The 19896-nt window shown below is 32.6% G+C and overlaps 5 protein-coding genes across 5 annotated transcripts; 2 read left to right on the top strand and 3 right to left on the bottom strand.

Annotated features, from left to right (window-relative positions):
- Nucleotides 1-1012: 1012 nt before the first annotated feature.
- Nucleotides 1013-2303, top strand: LOAG_00644 (hypothetical protein; the record flags this gene model as incomplete). The annotated part of the gene is made up of 3 exons (XM_003136184.1): nt 1013-1135; nt 1492-1582; nt 2110-2303. 3 exons carry the CDS (start codon nt 1013-1015, stop codon nt 2301-2303), a joined length of 408 nt encoding a protein of 135 aa, XP_003136232.1.
- Nucleotides 2304-4160: 1857 nt separating this feature from the next.
- Nucleotides 4161-5370, bottom strand: LOAG_17347 (hypothetical protein; the record flags this gene model as incomplete). The annotated part of the gene is made up of 4 exons (XM_020450004.1): nt 4161-4232; nt 4473-4666; nt 5122-5231; nt 5297-5370. The coding sequence occupies 4 exons, from the start codon at nt 5368-5370 to the stop codon at nt 4161-4163; spliced, it is 450 nt and encodes a 149-aa protein (XP_020306377.1).
- Nucleotides 5371-5474: 104 nt separating this feature from the next.
- On the bottom strand, nt 5475-7964 carry LOAG_17346 (hypothetical protein; the record flags this gene model as incomplete). Its single annotated transcript, XM_003136183.2, has 6 exons — nt 5475-5765; nt 6236-6371; nt 6548-6793; nt 6901-7205; nt 7405-7490; nt 7814-7964. 6 exons carry the CDS (start codon nt 7962-7964, stop codon nt 5475-5477), a joined length of 1215 nt encoding a protein of 404 aa, XP_003136231.2.
- A 2425-nt stretch (nt 7965-10389) lies between these two features.
- LOAG_00642 (hypothetical protein) lies at nt 10390-12523 on the top strand (the record flags this gene model as incomplete). The annotated part of the gene is made up of 4 exons (XM_003136182.1): nt 10390-10491; nt 10622-10777; nt 11291-11436; nt 12376-12523. The coding sequence occupies 4 exons, from the start codon at nt 10390-10392 to the stop codon at nt 12521-12523; spliced, it is 552 nt and encodes a 183-aa protein (XP_003136230.1).
- Nucleotides 12524-19314: 6791 nt separating this feature from the next.
- On the bottom strand, nt 19315-19560 carry LOAG_17345 (hypothetical protein; the record flags this gene model as incomplete). The annotated part of the gene is made up of 1 exon (XM_020450003.1): nt 19315-19560. One exon carries the CDS (start codon nt 19558-19560, stop codon nt 19315-19317), a length of 246 nt encoding a protein of 81 aa, XP_020306376.1.
- Nucleotides 19561-19896: the final 336 nt, after the last annotated feature.

Genomic DNA, 19896 nt, shown 5'->3' with positions numbered 1-19896 from the left:
ATTTCAATTCAAACAAAAAATTGTTTAAATTTTAATCACTTTATGCAAATTGTATCAAATCACATTTCATGCAGATTAAAATCCGTGAAAAGGCAATATGTAAGGATCATTGAGAAATAGAAGTCATTCATTTATTACCGCTACTATTTGTAACAAAGCTCATAGGAGCAAATTATATGCTTAAAACAAGGTCGAACCGAGAGAGTGGAAAAGAATGCTCAAAATCTGCTAGCCAAAATGTCGCAGAAAAAATGATCAGGTCAGTAATATCCTTTTAACAATAATCTTCAATCTGAAAGGAGGATTAGAATCTGAGAAACTTTGCAAAAGGAATAGCCTTCAGATTAAGAGCATTAAGAAGGGCAACAGCGATGTTTTCCACAGTGTGTTTTCGAATTTGGCTAAAAATAAATTCAGACCAGAAGAGGAAGCAAGAGGAGGCTAATTACCTGAAGTCATTACTTTCTGATGATTCCAAGAATAGAAAGAAACAGAGTATTTAGAGATAGGGTAAAAAGAATGTCATCAAATGGAAGTGGCGTGAAGTGATTTTAATAATTACGAATTTTAATATTTTCTGGCTGCATAAAACCTATTCATTTGAACAATTTTTGACATCATTAAATATGAGATTGTGAACTTCTCCTGAAAAATTCATTTTAAAATGAACAAACTTCGGAAGTGCTGAAAATTTACCTGGAGAGTTGAATACCGCAACATTACTTTCTTTTAATTCCAGCGAATATAAAAGTTGAACAGAAATATTAGGAATGAGTACATTTGCAATTACTTAGCCGAAAAATAACAATATAACAATATATCTGACAAAGTGAGCAACAAATTACCTCCGCTCATCAAGACATTTTACACATTTCTACATTTATTTTTTCAATCAGGTCAAATCTTCTTGTATTACCTGTACTCACCTATCATTAGGCAATCACAAGAATATGAAAGAAGTCAAAGTTCAAAGAGCACTAAGGATGATGCAAACGGTTATGTTCAACTGAAAATGCAAAATATACCGCATAGATGGGAACGATTCGAAAAAATGATTAGAAAAAAGGAAAATGAAGGCCAACATTTGGCAAGACCAATAGCTGCTGAAAAATTTGCAACAGATACTTTGTCGAAGGTTTATTTATTTATTTATTCGGTTATCATTTCGTTTCTGACTACGGTACCAGAAAGGAAGAAGGTTAATTATCTGCAGCTTTTCGATTTCCCCGAGTACTGATTTCTTTTTTTTTTGTAGAAGCCTCAGAACTAAATGTTGTAGGACAAGTACTTTCTTACGATTTATCTTTAATCGAAAGTAATAAACCAACTGACTATCCCGATTCTGAAGAATCCTATTGCTGAATAAAAATATTGACACATGGATACTTAAGAGATGATCTGAAAGATACACTGAAATCCTAACTAGTCTCTCGATTGGAACTCTTGTTAGCCAGCCAATTAGTCAGTTAGTTATTAAAGTTAGAATTGCAGGAAGAGAAGTTGAATGAAATGGAATTTGATGTCACCCAATGGCAGAACACATTATGGATGAAAAGAAAGAAACATTTAAGATTTTCGCCATGTAATCTTCTTTGGAACTTATGATGTCTATTTAATTGGTTAAGCTTTTTAATTAGTAACTGCTGGTTAAAACACTGGCTTTTAAAAATAGAATCCAAATCTTTCTTAGGATTATCCATCTTTTCTTTTAATGGTCCAAACTGCGCCAATCGTTTCAGCATTACAATCAATGCTAAAGACAATGCTGCTCTAACTTAATAACAAGTAATACCCATGTCTTTAATATTTCGTAAACACAAATCCATAATAAATCCTGGTAGAGATATTTAGTGATCTTAGAAGCAAACATGTATAAATATTTGAATTATTACTTTTTTTTTCTAAACAAAATTTTCCATAACTTATCTTTCCACAGAAATTTTCACGACACTTTAAAGATCAAAAAAATAAAGCTAAAGTTTCTAGACATAGTTTTAGCTCTTCTTTTTACCTTGCAGATTTTCTTCTCAAAAAATGAATTGAATGAAAAATTTAACAAAATTAATCAGCTTGAAATCCAATGAGAACTCATAATAGTTTCTTTTATAGTTCGTGAAAATAGTTGTGAAAAGGAGACCGTTGATGGAAGACTGAAAATTGATATGTGTTCGCCATTTCCAAAAGAACTACCAGGCGAAGCACTGGACAAAAAGGTCGAGAAAGGAAATTACTTGGCGAGGCCTGCTGCTGTGTCAATTGGTATCGATAGCCTAGAACTAGTAAGCATCGTTGTCTATGGCTAAAAGGAGTTGTAATGTTGAATTCTAATATTTGAAAGTTAGAAATACTAGATTTTACAATAAAATTTAATTTCTGCTAAAAATTTTTTTTGGAATTCAGCAGTTTATATTTCTTGCTTTTTTCGAATATAACCTTTGAGGTGTCGAATTAAGCAACAATAAATTAATCCTACACGACGGCTTATTCTACAGACGAAGAAACGGAATATGCGCAATAAGACAAAGTTCATAACTGCACCACTTTTACAAATACATCATTTTCAGGCTGGCGCATTAACGGCGATTATAATACTGCTATTTACAATCAATTCAAAAAATTGGAGTACACTTTATCCTTTGTGTAATACGACTTTTACCGCTTCTATCGTTATTTGGCTGACCATTACTCATTTCTTCCATTTATATCTTGAGAAGCATAGAAATAATCAAGGAGTAATGGAATATTACATTCCCAACTCTAAGAAATACGTGGTACGACATTTTTCATCAGCTTATAATTACATTACAGATAAATGACAAATGCGCTTTTCTGCAGAAAATTTTTTTTCAAAACATTTTTCGATTCTCAAATTTAGTTCGCTGGTCACAAAATTCGACTAAAATAGCTGGTCTAATAGTGGGCTGAAATGAATAACACCACGATATGACATATTTTCGGAATGAACTTACAAGTGAAGCTCATCTCCTCTTTTTCTTCAATTATCCTTCCTTTTTCACGAAGTTACAGTTCCTCCATGAGCATATTATTCGGTGTGTACTTGTGGTAACATCAATTGCTCAATCGATATATTTCTCGATGATATCAAATCATCATGTGCTCTTCCATTTGATTACATTGATGTTAATCATTCATTTTTCCTGTGCATTTATTCATTTATATTTTGCTACAAAGAATCGTTTTGTATTGTCGTTCATTTCCAATAGAAAGACCTGAAGATTATTGCCATTCAATAAATGATTTTAACGAGTTAATTTAACAACCAACAATGGCAGATAAACACTTCATTCCATTCATTGAATTTTCCCACTCTCGAGAAAGGTCATGATCTTTAGGGTCCGAGATAAACTTAGAATTGTTAAACGCAATCATGGACATTTTAAATTGACGCCACTTAATTCATGGCATAATTTTCCATGTCGTGTTAACATCGACATTTAGGATATCACAATGAACAAGTGGATAATCGCAGAGTAATCTGTTTCATTGCTGTTGAACTTTTGACCGACCTTTTGTCTCTTTATCAGTTTTATCAATGAGACAAGTCCTTTTGGAATATTGATATAAAGCATTTATAATGAAAACTGAAGACAAAAGACAAGAGAAATTTCAAAACCTTCCAACCACTTCTTTTGACCTCTCTGTTGTTTTCTATCTTTAAAGATCAATATTCGAGAAAAATCCAACAAAAAGTGATACTCACATTACTTACTAATTTAGAATTCTTTAATCGCCAAATTACTCAGTGTGATGACCCGATAATTAAAAACTTTGAATTTATAGGAAAAAATTTTATTTGTTGGAGTATAAGCTGGAAAAAAAAACTTCAAATGTCATGTCACGGAACAGGTGGATATTCATAATATGAGTCATGATTATCTCTAAAAGTGGGTGAAATCATGTTTTGATTTTGGTCAATAGTAATTCATAAGATTTAATACCTAAAATAGTAATACAATTAGCTTATTAGAACCTTTTTTTACAACTCTTTATTTTAGCATTTTCAGGTTAAGTATTTTTAACGTGTCAAATTTTTCTCAAAAGCTAGCCAACTATCCTCACCAACTGCCCTCACCTTCTTCAAAAAGATATTTTCACTATTTATTCATTTATTAGCAGTCAAAAGTTAACTTGAAACAGTTTTATTCCTTAGAGAGATCTTGTAACCAAATTTTTTTCACTTTGTAATGCGGCTTCCATCCTTTCATTACAATCTGAAATACGGTTCAAAAATTACCAAAACATATTCAAGCATTCTTGACCAGCTAGAAAACAAGTTAAGCCCTACCTGAATTATCCTAACAGCTATTTACCCACATAAATTCATTTATGCTCATCAGATCGTTTGAAACTTTATTCGGGCAAAATGTTAAATATATTTATAAATATGCCAAATGAGCAATATTTGTTAGATTAATTGCAGAAATTTTTGGTAATACAAAAGGAAGTTTTACTTTTCGATAACCCATTGGATCTACCATCGATGAATGTGACAGTTTCGGCACAGGACTGGTAATAAACTGTTGGTCTACAATCTGTTGTTTTTTATTTTTCCGACCTTTTTTACGTTTTCCGGTTTCATCATTTTCGTTCCATCTTTTGTCGCTCATTTCATTTTCCTCCATCACTGTCTTTTTATTATCATATACTGCAAATAATTTTTTTTAATCATATTATTGTATAATATGATCATAATCTAAGGCTCGAAGAGTGATATTACTCTACAATGCATGATGTTCTTCAGTGAAATCTACTAATACATTTTGCCCAGCAGTGTCTTCATGTGACATTTCAACTTCTAATATTCATATCATCACTGATCATTTTATCAACTCTTTAACCTCTCATTTGATCTTATAGTACTATAAAGATTATTGATATTCCTAAAAATTCCGATTATTGGCGTATTGTACCTAATGGGGAGTATTTTGAGAAACTGTTTATAAACAATGTGATCCGATCATGAAATTGTCACGTTAATTGGTCGATGTAAATAAACAAAAATCATTAATCAGAAACTGACAGAAAGCTATATGATAAAGGTTAATACTGGAACAAGTTATAACTTATACTGACAAAACAAAGGTTATATTTTGATTGTACCTGGTGAAGGAGGTTTCGCGGCAAGTTCACGTTCCAAGGTGCTCACAGTTTTCACTTTCTTTTTTGTTTTCTTCTGCGTTTTATTTCTGGGCCTCAATGCAATATTCGTACTTTAAAAATTCATTAAAAATAAACTATCTTAAAGATAGGTAAAAAATTGCAATTTGAAATAAACTTCTGAATATTTCGAATAATTTGATTTTTAAATGCAATTTGTGAATCTTCATCTTTTTTCTCTGGTAATTTCATGTTGCCTTCAACTTTTACTACTTTTAAGCCATTTTAATTCCATATTATTATTTCATAAGAATGAATATACTTCTCACTCAGTTCTATTTAATGATATACTCATTTCATTTTAGTTCATTTGAACTAAATGTTATATAATTCATTTCCGATATCAACTGATAAGATAAGGTATTCGGATTATCGATTATCCGTGAACACTGACAATGAACGAATGTATCAGAAGCTGATCGTCCGGCATTATGAGTATTGCTGCTTCCACTAGATGTCCTTTGCTCATCAACTTGAAAACTGCTGGAACTTTCACTTGGTTTCTCACGATGTGGTTTTAATTCTGACTCAGGCTTTCTTTCTTCTCTGTGTGATTTTGTCTTCTGGAGCTTCTCTGATACTTTCTCCTTCAATTGCTAATAAAAATGCTTCTAGTATAAGTATTATCACCGAAGATTGACAGTAATGACAACAAGTTCCTATTTCTATTACCAATTATAATTCATAAATGATAGCTTCGTTTTTAATCTTATTAATTCATAATGATATCACTGCAAACAAAAGATTTCTTACCCAATAACTTATTTCTTACTAGTGATCGTTGAAATTCTTAGGTCGCTTAAAATATATGAATATTCCATTCTTATTAAGATTTATTAAATGAATCAATAGGCAATCAGAAACGGCTATTTACCTTTTTTAAGTATTCGTAGAGAGTTAAAAGTTCCAGAAAAGTTAAGGTGAGGTAGATGAAAGACATCGCGCATTGACAAATCTTGTTCAGGCCTGTCGTACCAATAAGATTTTCCTTAGGTTAGGTTGCAAAACACCGCCCAAATCAAAAAATAAAACGGTTATGTATGGGACTTTAATTCACCAATTCAACACTACTTTCCGCAGTCGAATCATCCTCTTTGCTGATGGATTTGGATTCATCTTCAGCATTCAAAGGATCAGCATAAGATACTGAGGTTGACAGATTTTGGTTTAATAATAAATCTTTATCAGCCACTCTAAAATTAACACAGCTTCATTTGTGTCATTAAGGTTAGAAGGACGTTTAGGAAGATTTTAAAAAGAGTGCTTTCCATTTATCTCGTCTTCTTCTGCTTTTGTGGTTAAATCAGAATAAAGAAAAGGACCTGGATTAAAACAAAACAGAATTCAGCGGATAAGCAAACGTCAGAACCTTCCATACTCATGAACTTTAGGCTTCTGAATTCGCAATACCCGCTGATGCGGTTGTTGAAATTGTTCTGGAGAAACAGTCTTGACTGAAGCTGAACGATGTGTGCCGAATTTTTTCATTTGTTGTTGGTGCGAATTACCGTAGCTGGTTAATTGTTGGCGGTGATTTTGTCGCTGTCGACGCAAATCAGGTTGGCGGTAGTATATATCATTAGGAAAAATCGATTGTTGTTGTTGATATTCTTCGCTAGAATAAGATTATTGTTGAATCGGTGTAGGAGATTTTGTGTATTCTTTTCCTCCCCTCTCTTACACCTCTCAATTCACATGATCGTCGAAACTGATTGATCAAACCTAGGATGACGTCCATCCAATTGTTGATAGCGGGATACTGCCATCCCTTGATCTGATTCCACATGCCGTTGTTGCAGATCCATCACTTTATGTTGCTGCTGTTGATAAGCGTGATTGGGGAAGTAGTCGTACTCACGCATAAGCATTATTGATTTTTGGTCGAGAGACGTGAAAACTCGATCATCGAGTCGTAAATTCCGCTCTTCATCGTCCACGGGAAAACTCAACAAGTCGATAATCTGCCATGATGCACTGCTTGTCTTTCCCGGGTACTGTGTCGTCCCAGCTGGCAACGTATTATCTAACTGGAACTTAATGCAATCATTCCCATTTTTATTACATCAGTCACAGATACCGTGCTTTGATAAAGAGTTTACCGAATGTTCACAAATGAACCCAATGCTGCTTCTACTCCCGAATTTACTTTATAACATTTCAAGACAATTTTAAAAATATTATGTTCTATCATCTTTGATATTTTTCATAAAGTGTCTGATCTCTTACGATTCGTTCAGCATTGTATCCGACTGAGCTTCCTACATGCACCGTAGAAGATTTATTTTTTCTTGTATTTATTTCATTTAGCCTTACTGAAAACATATATTGGAAGCATAGTTTAATTTGGATGAAATTTAAATTCATACCAAATTTATCTCTAAGTTGAGTAAAAATATCATTTCTTCCCAGTTTTTAAAGGAAAAAGTCAGATCTGCGAATGTTAGCTATCACAAATTGCTTAGAATCTCCGATTAGCTTTCTTTCTCACTCTGATTAATGGGTTGTTATATTTTTTGCTGAATTTCAAACTGAACGCTTTCAGTGATTCTATGCAAAGGAGCAAATCTGGGTATGTGCAAGTTTTGTGAAATTAGAATTTCATTTAGGTGGAAGATTATGAAGATTCGAAAAGAACCTGTTTTGTTTTTGACATTTATTGTCGTATCATCACGTCGCGTCTTTAGTTTCATTAATATTTGTTCAGTTTGCTTTAGCGCATCTTCAATGATTCGACCGATATACCGATAAACATCCGATGTGCACTTTGGTGCTGGTAATTCACTCATCTGGAAGAAACTTCTGACTTTTCGGGTGTACTTCGACGTGGGTAAACTTTTCGTCTAAAACTTCCTTCAGAGAAAGAAAAGGTTTTATTAAATAAAGCCACATGCTACTTTTGTATGATGCAATCCAGACAGTGCGATCCAGGTTTTATCATTGATTATAAAAGATGTAGAAAGCATGGAAGTAAAAAGCTCGGCATCACAAGTTGAGTCATTTTCACTCATCGAAAGATACAATTTTTATGAAGAATTTACCCTTCATATAATATGGAATAAATTTCGATAAGTATCACTCAACAATTAAACTTGATAAAAGAATGAGACCGTCATTATAAATGAAGCTTTTAAGCTACAAAATTTTATTTTCAATTTCGAATATGCAAAATTTGCATTAAGATTTTTGAAATTCGTCGGAATTTCACTATGACAATTACACTGACGACGTGTGGTCTGTTGGAAGTGGGCAAAAGTAATTAAACTAGAAACTGATTCCGGATGAGTGCATGACTCACCGAGCTGACAACGAATTAGTGCAGTTTAGATGTCTAAATCCTTTTTTATTTGTAAAATGCAGTTTGAAGATTTCTTCATAGTTGGATCTTAAACAATCAGTTCAATTTGTAAAAATGTAGCATTCATACGATGTAAAAGTTGGGAAATCTTGGATATTTCAGAAATCCAACTCATCTTTTTGTCTAAATTCCAAAATTTAGATGCCGGGTTTTGATTTCTAGGACTTTTGGATGTGTTAAAGGTTTTTCGGAGTTACAAGCTAGATCATAAAGTAGTTTGGAAGTATGTGAGGTATAAATAAGAATGATTCATGACCGTGAGAAACTAAAATTTCATAAATATTAACCAAGGAAAGGAATATTCAAAACACAGAAGACGGGCAGCATAACATGGAAGTAGAAACACGAACTGCAAAAAATCAAAAACACAAAGGTAAACTTCATATCTTTGCTTGGTTACGTTAAACATTATTATGACAAAGAACTAATTAGTTAATAAGAAGAACTAATTAGTTCAGGACATTGCTTATAATTAATAACAAGAACTAATTAATTCAGAGCATTAATTACAAGCCTGTTAACTTCAAAACATGGGTCACTGCTGAGAACGAAATTTTTCGTCTGTTGTTTATATCTTGGACGAATTTTTGGTTTATCTGATACATGCTTTAGAGTTGGACCACAGTTTGGCCGTTATTTTTCCATAGAGCAAAAGTTCCTTTGAGCAATACACGTGACTAGTAACGTGACTGGTCAAGTGGAAGATCACAATTTCTTTTAAAAAGCATCGCGCCATTTAATATTGTGCTAATTTATACAATTAATCAACCACTTTCTATGGGGTATTGCTTCCAGAAGTGAGTACATCAACTGCTTCAAAGTATGCAAATTACAGACAAATAATTTCTACACGATTCCAGAGATCTCGACCAAAGTTTGTTTTATACTTTCTCATGGTTAAAGTTTTTCCTGCACATGGACTGGTTTTTTTCGCGATTATAAGGAAATACGAACAACAGTTCAATAAATATTTCAATAAGAAATCGTCTTGTTAATCTACAATCTTTAAGTTAACTTTAAAAATATTTATTACAAGTTAAACTAATTACATGACATTATTTTTCAGCTTAAATCCTTAACTGTATGCAATGTTTGTAAATTTATTGCTATTTCAGTGTAGTTTCTGTGGTTCCATTATCGGTTCATATTGCTGATATAAAGGCAAGTTTATCTCGTAAATTATAAAAAAATCAATAAATATGGAGGACAAACTTTTGCATTTCTTTTTATAGTAATGTCATCTCAAATGCAAAGGAATTCTCGTTGAGTATTCGATATTTTCCCCTAAAACAATGATTTAAATAAAGATTGAGTCCAATTTGTCTTACTTTTTATTTTACTTTAATAATTGAAAGTTTTGGATCTACTCGTTTAAGTTTTGCTTTTAAGGTGCACCGATCATATCCGCTCACCTTACTTGGAATAACTAGTGCCGAAACGTTGGATATAATATTTCCTAATTGGTTCAATCGAGCATTTGTTAGAAGTAGAAATAATGTTACTTATCGACCATATAATCTGAATATGCCATCATCTTTGCTAAGGTTAATTTACTACAACTATTAAAAAGAAGTTACAAATACTGCGGAACACAGATCTAGAAAGTGCTGAATAAGCCGAAGGAACGTCGCATATTGTTGATGGATAAAAGTCAGATGATCCAAGGAGTTAATCAGAAAGTATAAAAAGGAACGATTATAATCACAACCAGAAGATCCACTTTATTGAGTGATCAGGATATTGTTGCGTTTAGCATCTTCACGATACTTCATTGGATTATTATTAATTATAATTTACAAATCAACTTGATTTGGATGAAGAAAGTTCTCTCATTTAAACACAGTTGTAGACGACCAATGACACATTATCAGGCGGATTCACCGATCACTGAGCATGGAAAAATTTGTGCTGCATTAATTGGGCGAGGTATCCTACTAGCCAATTACCAGCCTAAAATTGTAAGTCTACCACCAGTTTATATTTACTTTAATTTGCGAGTTAATATGATGCATAAAGAGTTACAACTTTTTGAAACTGATTAGGAACGCGAAAAGGCAATTGAGGGATTTGAAAAACAATATTATACAGATTTTCACATCCCCCGAGCTGAGATGTATTGAAACAGCTCGTTCAATCCAACGTTCGCTGCACATTGGTAATTGGAGCTTGTGTGTGGAACCGTCATTAGCTGAATATGCAGGATTTCGGGATGATGCACAAAAATACTGGCTTACGATTGCACGGGTATACTTAGTTCTCGTAAATCATTTTTTTTTTTGATTACAAATGATTCCCTCAAAAATCTGGCAAGCAAACCTATTTTGACCTTCTCTCCTGGTAAATCCATGCAACATTACAATATCTACTTTGATAATAGAAACTGAACTGATCAATTCACCATCAAAATACATAGTTTATAACTAATGGGTACATTTATGTAATTCCCGCAGCGGCGTAGAAATGCTAGCGGATCGATGTCGAATGATCCTGTAGTCTTGAAGTATTTCCAACATATATAAACAAATGGAGAAAACAGTTGATCATTTCTTCATTTTTTATTTCTTCAATTCCCATATATTTGCTTATTTTCTTTTTGATTGAATGCGACGAATTCAGGTCAAATAAATTATAATTCTTGACTTTTTATGATTGGGGTCGTCATGAATGGAAGGACAAAAGTCACTATCAAAGTACCGCACATATACAGTCTATTTCTGTCTAATAGCAAGCAAATATACTTTTGGCTTCTATTCTTAGTTGCAAAATGAAGGCATTCTCTCAACCAGTAAAACCTATGCGCCGTTATTAAAACCTGAACAACTTCCCAGAAATGAGACACCGCAGGAGTTCGTACACAGGCTGCAACGATTTTACGAGCGTATCATCGTGGATTTTGAGGACAGGTGATCATCATATTATTTATTTGTTCATTTTTGACGGGTTTGAACTTAGTTAAGAGGACAAGAAATGCCATATATTCCTCGATGTAATGCTAAGTACCGTTAGAGAGAAGCAATCTTGATTCTTTTCCGCGACCTATAATTTATCAGGTTACGAACTTAGCCAGACAGGTAGATATGAAAATAAAATAAAATTTCAACCTATGAGTAGCAAATCTTCCATTTCTCATTAAATCACATTATACAAACCGCCCCATTCCCATAAATTCCATTCCATTCGTTCTGTGACATTGACCTCAATCTCACAGCTAATTTTCGACTGATAAATTCAGAGTTTCTGCGAGAATCCCTGTAAATTAGAGAAAGTTTATGAAATATTGTTTTTCCTTGGATCTCAATGAGACACGTTGAGACAGTAAGCGACTGAACTTATCATCTAGAAGGCTAAAGATGGAAGATTGTTTTGGAAGTACGGCACATGGACTGAAATCCATATTACCAAGTTAAGGAAAAAGCGACGGGTCTCTCATCGTGCTCCGAAAAAGGAATCAGTTAATTGTGTCAGTGTCGTTTATCAAATAGTTTCAAATAGTGCTCAGTATGATAAATGTAATCGCTGCTTAGTTTATGTGAAATCATTCTCTTCGTAAAATTGAAGTAAGAATGTTTTAAAATTAGTATGCCTGCTATATGCACAAACTGGTCCTTTCACGTTTATGGCTCGAATCAAACTTCGTCATCAGTTTGGCTTGAATCTGAGATATCCAGAATTTCAATCACCAATAATTCTGATTAATAATAACATTTATAGCCAGTGGAATTTAATTCAACTTATTTAATTTGACCAGTAATAGCTTCATAACAATAATCGATTTCATAAGTTCCACCTTTTTTGCTAATGTGTTGAGTAATTATAGTGTCCAGGACTAGTCATTGTTTCAGATGTGTCGTGATTGTCAGTAATATTACTGGAATTTTTGTACTGAATGATGGGATGGCTACAACTCCGTGGCATCTACAGAAGCCTCACGCTTATATGGGTAGCTGTCATCTATGTGCTATCGAAGTCACACCTGATGGGAAAGTCTGAATGCACCGTTTTCTTGGTTTCTAGAATTGCTGAAAACTAGATTTTGAATTTAATTTCCGAAAATAATCTGCGAAGTTAAAAGAAAAAACAGATCAAGTTTTAAAAGTTTGGATTAAATCCAACCATTGTCTTTCATTCAACCTACTATTCAACCGAAAAAATGACAAATTTTCTCATTTATAATTAATTTCTCATCCTTTGAAGTACTGTCCTAACTTAATTTCAATTGTTGAAATTTCAGATGGAATCCGTCAGTAGTCCTATTCTGCCATTAACGCGAACATTATTTGATGCTAGAAACACTTAAAATTCGAAGTTAAGTAAATACTAAAGCTTATTTGTTTAGCTTTATGTTTTGATTAGTAACAAAAATTTTGCGCATTATCATGGAAAGAAAAGTCGAGCTTTGTAATTACAGCAGCCATTTGTATTTGTGAATAGAAAATCGTAAAGAAGAAAAATGTTTTAAATGTATCACGTGTCACATGACAAATAAGCAACGATGGATTCAAATGATGGTCAATGAATCTCCTGATCCTAATTCATATAATTTTCCGGCAAATAGAGAGCATGGAATCTTATTTCCGATATCTCATAACTTAGTTTTTGCTTCATATCTTCAATCGGTAATTCATTTTGAGAAAAATTCCGTTTGTTTATAGAGAAATTTCTTTCCAAAATAAAAGTAAGGTTGCAGCAATTTTTAAAACGCATTCAAGGATTTTAATTTCCTAAAAAAAACTGTGAAATGAGCTTGTAACTGACGAGCTAGATGAGCTTATTGCTTATAACTGATTACTGATATAGCAAATTATTTTATTGCCATCTATTGTATTTCTTTCATGTCATGACAGTTACATTCACAGATAATTAGTGGTTAGATTTCATTTTACTATAATCAATTTTCCATCAATGTGCTGTTTATTGCTTTTGATTGCAACAAGATTTCATTTGCCCTTTCAAAATTTAAAACTTAAAGATTCCGTTCTATCCTTTGACCTTAGTTGATGCACTTAAAACTCTCATGTCGAACATGAGAATTGCTGCATACCTCAAATCCTGCAAGAATTCTTTAGAATGTCAATTTAAAGTCTACTTAAATCTCAAAAGAGTTTGGGAAATTTTGGAATTTTTTGGAAGTTGAAAGATTAAAACGAACTTCTTTCACTAAGTGGTGTTATGCAATAAATTTCCAATGAGATCAAAAATCTTTATCTATCTTTCCAAAACAGTTTAGCAAAATTCTTCCTCCGACATCACTTTAAATCTGAATTCCATTTCTAGAGAGAATCTATTCAATATCGAATATGGTTAACCAATTAACATGTTAATTTCATCTAATTATTAAAATTTTAAAATGGAATTTGTCACTGCTGAATGAAAGATCAATTTTTTTTCCTCTTGTGCTAAGCTATGATGCCATCAAGCATTATAATGAGAAAAAACCTTATTTTATTTTTAAATTAAAGGGAGTAGGTAATGTCGAAACAAGAGACAATGAATTGGATGAAACAGTTCGGTATTCGGTTTTCTCGTCGTTTTATTAACTCTTTTGTAAACTTTTCCAGATTTAATATCTTTATTGTTATATTTTATCAAGACAGGTGCTCTAAATGGTTTATTAACTAAGGTTACTAAGGTAATTTCCCTTATTCTGGTTTGTTTTATGGGCAATGTTCTGAAATTTCCGGTATTAATCACAGGTTTATATCCATAAGCTTAATTTAAAGCAATAAATCTGTGAATAAAGAATCTAAGAAAGAGACTTTGGTAAGATATTTGAAGTAATCAATGAAAAGGTTGGAACAAAATCGAATAAGCGAACAAAATTGCCTGAAGGCTCCTTTCCGTTTACTGCGAAAAACACAGATTCAGTCTTTCATGTCATTTTTCATCGGTGCGAACAACAGCCGTCGCATATGTCGACAAGATTTTCTTTTCAAAAAATTTCCAGTTTCCGTTTTTTATTTTCAACATTGCCAAACTGCTGCTATAAATCCTGACCTGTCCTAAAATGTCGTCTAAGTCTATGGTGGTGATGTCGAGAGAAGGAATCTTATCATTGAATCATCGTATTTTTTCAGTGATGGAAGTACTGTTAGTGATATTACGATGAGATTCGAGCAGTAAAAGGTACCAAACTTTTTGGCGCATTAATTTTTCACTACTTTTCCGAACTGCTTCAATCAAATTAAAATCTGACAGAATCCTTATCGTGTTGAGAGTTAAGATGATTAACAAAACAGATTTCAGAAGTTTTAATTAAATCAAGATTTACCAGACAAGATGAAAAAGAACAAATCACCAAAAATAGGCTTATTAAACTTGTTGGTGTGGCTGTCCTCATTTTTTCAAAGCTGATGCTTAATCTTGTCCAAAACACAGCTGTATTAGCAGTAGCAGATAGGATAAGTCGAGTAACCGGTAGTTAGAAGCAACTGGTCTTCTGTTCTTTAATTTATCCATACTCTTTAATTAATCAGTAAACATGACCGATGGCATTAATAGTTAATTTCTTGTTGCCAAGATCTATGAGAACTGATAAACGATTCAGCAAGAAATGGTTACCTGAAGAAATTAAATCATTTCAAGCTGTAACAAACTGATATCTGATAAGTTTTAAACTTTAAGCTTGGTAGCCACGTGTGGGTTTTAGTTTTTATATCTACCTAAATCTAAATTTTAGTTCCTTTTACGATTAAAGTAACCACTTAAAACATTTTGGAAATCATATTCCAAGTTCTATTACAGTTCTCGTTGAAAACTGTTTCGACCATTGTCGTCCTCCTTATGATTATTTCTCACTGAAGTTCTCACCGGTGGTACATATATGAATGGGTTTAGAAGATACCACGAAGGTTTCACTTTTTATCATGAAATGAACATGAAATATTCTGCTAGTGAAACAATATGGGAAATACTCTTGCAATCATTCGTTTGCTCAATGGAAATATTGGCATTATGCTTTGGCAGTTGAAAGATTTCAGTTTTATAAGCTTTTTATGAGCGGCCCATATCGGGCAACAGTCATCTGATTTACATTTTGAAAAGACTATGAGGGAGATTATAGATTTGGAAACGATGGACATAAGTAATTTATCATTTAATGGTGTCCCCTTTTTCTTTATCCTTCCCTTTCTGTCATCTATCCTTAGATCGAATGAGATAGATACATGAAATGTTTATCACATTTTGTTACTACTTGTTGATCCAAAGAAGTCATATATCGTCTTCACCAAACATCAATTTTAGTTTAATGTCTAGCTCAAAATCATTTCGAAATCATTTTAAAACCTAACTATCCTAAATTTAATTTCTGTTTACATTCAGAGACTTTTCTTCTGTACCTTGAATTCATCTCTCATCACAAACTACGCTGGGAAAACACTTTTGATCCGAATCAAAGTAAAATGCTTCAGAAATTGGGAAAATTCGAATTACCCAAATAGGACATTACGGTTTTTTGAATCACAAACTGTTGAAAGAAGAAGATAAATTAACTGGAATGCATGTAAATACAAAGAAAGAGAAGGAGAGTTGACATGAAATGAAATTAAGTTAATTAAACCAATTTAAAATTACCATCACTTCTTTCCTAGTGTGTTATACACTTATATAAATTTACAAATTCTCCCAAAATTTCCGGCAAAATACATTTGCTTAATGAATCGAACCAAAAGTGAATATGCATAAATATGCGTTTCATATTTGATGAATCATAATTGGAAATCGAAATTTTTGAAAGATTTAATGAGTTGAGGATATTTTCAGCGTAGTCACCCTTTTATTCTCCTTTAAATATGCTGAAATTGAAATAGTGCCAAATATCGTGACAACCAGCCAAGCTATGATCACAACATTGACATTAGACGGCAATTATTCATCTTGATGATCCAAGTAAATTGATCTTTGTTGTGCAAATGATTCTCGTCTATTTAAATAAAGTAATATCTGCTATGCAAAAATGATATGAAGAAATAGTAAGATGCAATCTACTTCGATGTCACTTCCTCGGGACATCTTATTCATTGCTTACTTCCTAATTTCTCATTATGTAAATCTTGTCAAAATTTCATCATACTTTGTTTCTTCAATTGTATTTTCAATTAAACGGAGAAAAATGTTTGTGCATTGCTAAAACTCGATCACATCATACTATTATCACCCTTCAGTGTTTTGATTCTTATGATATTCGAATATATGTCATAGAACCCTTTGACAGTACTCCGGTCAGTTTTGACTTAGCGAAAAAGTTGTTCTAAGAGTTAGTTCAGAATTTATATTTCATAGAATAGAACAAATTAATTACGTGAAGATAAATAATACTTAATGACTTAAGGTATTTAAGGCTGAGCCAGGGCAATTTATTTTTAATTGAAAATGACGGATAAGTTCAAAACTTCACAGGAATTCACAATGTCAGCTTTCCAAAAGCAAAAGTTTATGATGTTGATGAAGCTTTGATTAATAACGATTGCAACACTTCATTCGATAACTGCTAACATTCTACGTGACTTAACTACTCATCGAACTACATGAAGTATCATAGGAAAACTGTTGTAAAGGTTTTTCGGAAATTTTTAAAAAACTTCTTGAGACATTAAAACTTCCGGCAGTGGAAAGAAAATCAACGGAAATTGGAAGGGCATATAATATGTTTTGACAATCACTGTTAAGATATCGATCGTTTTTCCGTAAAATTTAAAATCCATACTTTTTAAATCTGAATTCTGTTCTCTAAAACCTGATTTTTTTCTCAAAATTTGAGGAAGTTGAAAGAGATATTCACTGATTGAAATGCAAAGAGACAAATCACGAAGAGTATCCTTGCATAATTACCACATGATTATATCATCCGGATCTCTTCTTCCCGCATTTAATCGTCTACTGTCTTTCGAAGAAATAAATGTTTCCTTTAATCCCCGTTTGGTATAGGAGAATGAAATATTAATCATGTTGAATAGAGTAATCCCCGATTTGACTAAACAGCAAACTTCTACTTCATCAATCTTAGCCTCATTTTAGCGAGTATATATTAGAAATAAATCTTCTACAGTTGCAAAACTAGTCCCATATGGCAATAATTATGCTCCGAAATATTTCACATTCAATTTCACTTTACTGATTTACTTAAATTTTTATAAGTGATGAAATTAATCATTGAGATGAATGACAAAAGTGTATTTCGAGTAAACGATTAAAGGGGAAGAGCAGAACAGGAGATGAAATCAATTCTGGTGTGATTCATTTACGCATAGCATATTTCTTCTTAAAATGTTGATGCACTCTGGTCGAAGTCGAATTTTTGTTTCTGGTCTCATTAATAATTTGTTACTCATTTGGCAGAATGATAGGATGTTCGTTCAGTTACGATGTGTAAATTCATGTTTTTCTAATGTTCGAAAGAGAATGAAGATCGAATTTCAGGTATTCCGCAAGGAGAATTTTTGTATTTTTCAGCACAATTATAATAAAAGAATGGTAAGAAGACTAGTCCTATGGATTAATTTCATGCAACTTTAACTTTAAAATAAGAAGAAATATGATAATTGGAGGCGGATATAAGGAAAGATTCAGAGGTGACAGCAGGCATGTCGTCAATCTTCTTCGTTATCCAGTTCAGTAATTCTGCCTCATTGAAATTGTTGAAAAGAAAGGTTCCCTCTTTAGAATATGACACCCCTCTTTCTCCGCCATATAGTAGCGGGTCATCTTTTGCTCATCTTTAATAACTCATCCTTCTTCCGTTCCATATTACTGCCAAAAGGGTGAAAAAAGGAAACAGAGAAGAGGTCGTCTTGACGACTTAGATTACACTCAATTAGATGGATATACCACTCATTCCTAAAATTGCGAAACACTTTGAAAATTTTCGAAAAAATTGAAAAAATAGAAGGTGAAGATACGAGGTAAACATGAATACGGGAAGACGGGGACGGGACAGAGGTAGGAACGGGAGAGGATCGTGACGAAGCGGGCATAATGATGGGAAGTGATAATGAGTGTTGTACTTTTTCTATAACTTTTAAATACGTAAGTATTAGGTAATCGTTTTAAGATATGCTATAAACCACTTGCCTCATTGCCTCAACCAACCAACGTCTCAGAAAATCCATATGTTTGCAGATGATTTTGTCCTACTTTACGGAGCATTACTACCAAATGACCCATTGAACAATTAACACCAAAGTAATCTCATCCCCCAACTACCATTTAATTTTACACATTTGACCTAATATTCAGATTCTGCTTGTTCCAAATTTAAATCACTTTATTTCTTAACTGGAAAAGCTCCAATCTAGTCTTCCTATCCAGCTCATTGTTTCATTATTGTAGCTACTTTTTTTCGGCATAATTAATTAAAATTGTCATCTATCTTTGAATATGGTCGTAATTAAATAATTTAACACAACCAACAATTACAAGATATTAAGTTATTTAATGAAGTTTTTATTCATTGCTTACTTATTGCACAATATTCCTATAATTAAGTGAAAATACATCAAGTGAACCATAGGTTGATAAGTTATAATATTAATAATTAGTAAGTGTATTGTCCTTGAGGAAGAAAGTTGACACATCCTACTTTAGAATATTATTAAGTAATGTATTTATTAGTAAAACTTGGCACATTTATTTTATATTTCCGATAATAAGGAGAAGGGAAGTATGCAAGCTTCCTTTGTTGATGAATTAATTAAGCGTTTAAAATCAACAAACTTTTTAAGCCGCGAAAGAATTTTGTCGAAATACTCTTACTTTATACTTTCACTTATTTCATCTAAGCTAAACTATAATATTAAAATCAAATCAAGGTACGAAGTTAAAGATTGATAATAGCATTTAAGCTTAGGAATAAGTTTCATAATTCTTATCGTAAACAGTTTAAACATCCAAAACTTCGCAAAAAAGAAAAAGAACACATTATCATCATCATCATCATCATCATCATCATCATCATTATCATCATCATCAGCAGCATCATCATCATCATCATCATCATCACCATCACCATCATTACCATCTATCATCATCATCGTCCTGTTTTATCCTTTTGTAATTCCACATGATTCCAAGATGCTATAAAATGTTTAGAAAAGAATTGGAAAGGATTGAAATATTTACCCGTTCGAGATCTCTCACACAACTTTATTGAAACGCCGAAGTGAAAAGTATGTAATAAATTTCAGAAAAATCAATAGGAAAGCAAATTTTTTTAACTTTGTAAAACTTTTTCAAGTATTTGGTGACGGAACACATGTCACTGTCAACCTTTAAAGGTAAGCAGTGTGCTTACATCATAAAACCGGTATTGCTTACACGTTGAATCATTTCATTTCTAGTAAGAATGCTGGTCATACGCAGTGAAACCA

Source organism: Loa loa (assembly GCF_000183805.2).
Source record: "Loa loa unplaced genomic scaffold supercont3.64, whole genome shotgun sequence".
NCBI lineage: Eukaryota > Metazoa > Nematoda > Chromadorea > Rhabditida > Onchocercidae > Loa > Loa loa.
The sequence above is the reverse complement of the archived record's forward strand: the minus strand, read 5'-3'. Positions and strand labels throughout refer to the sequence as shown.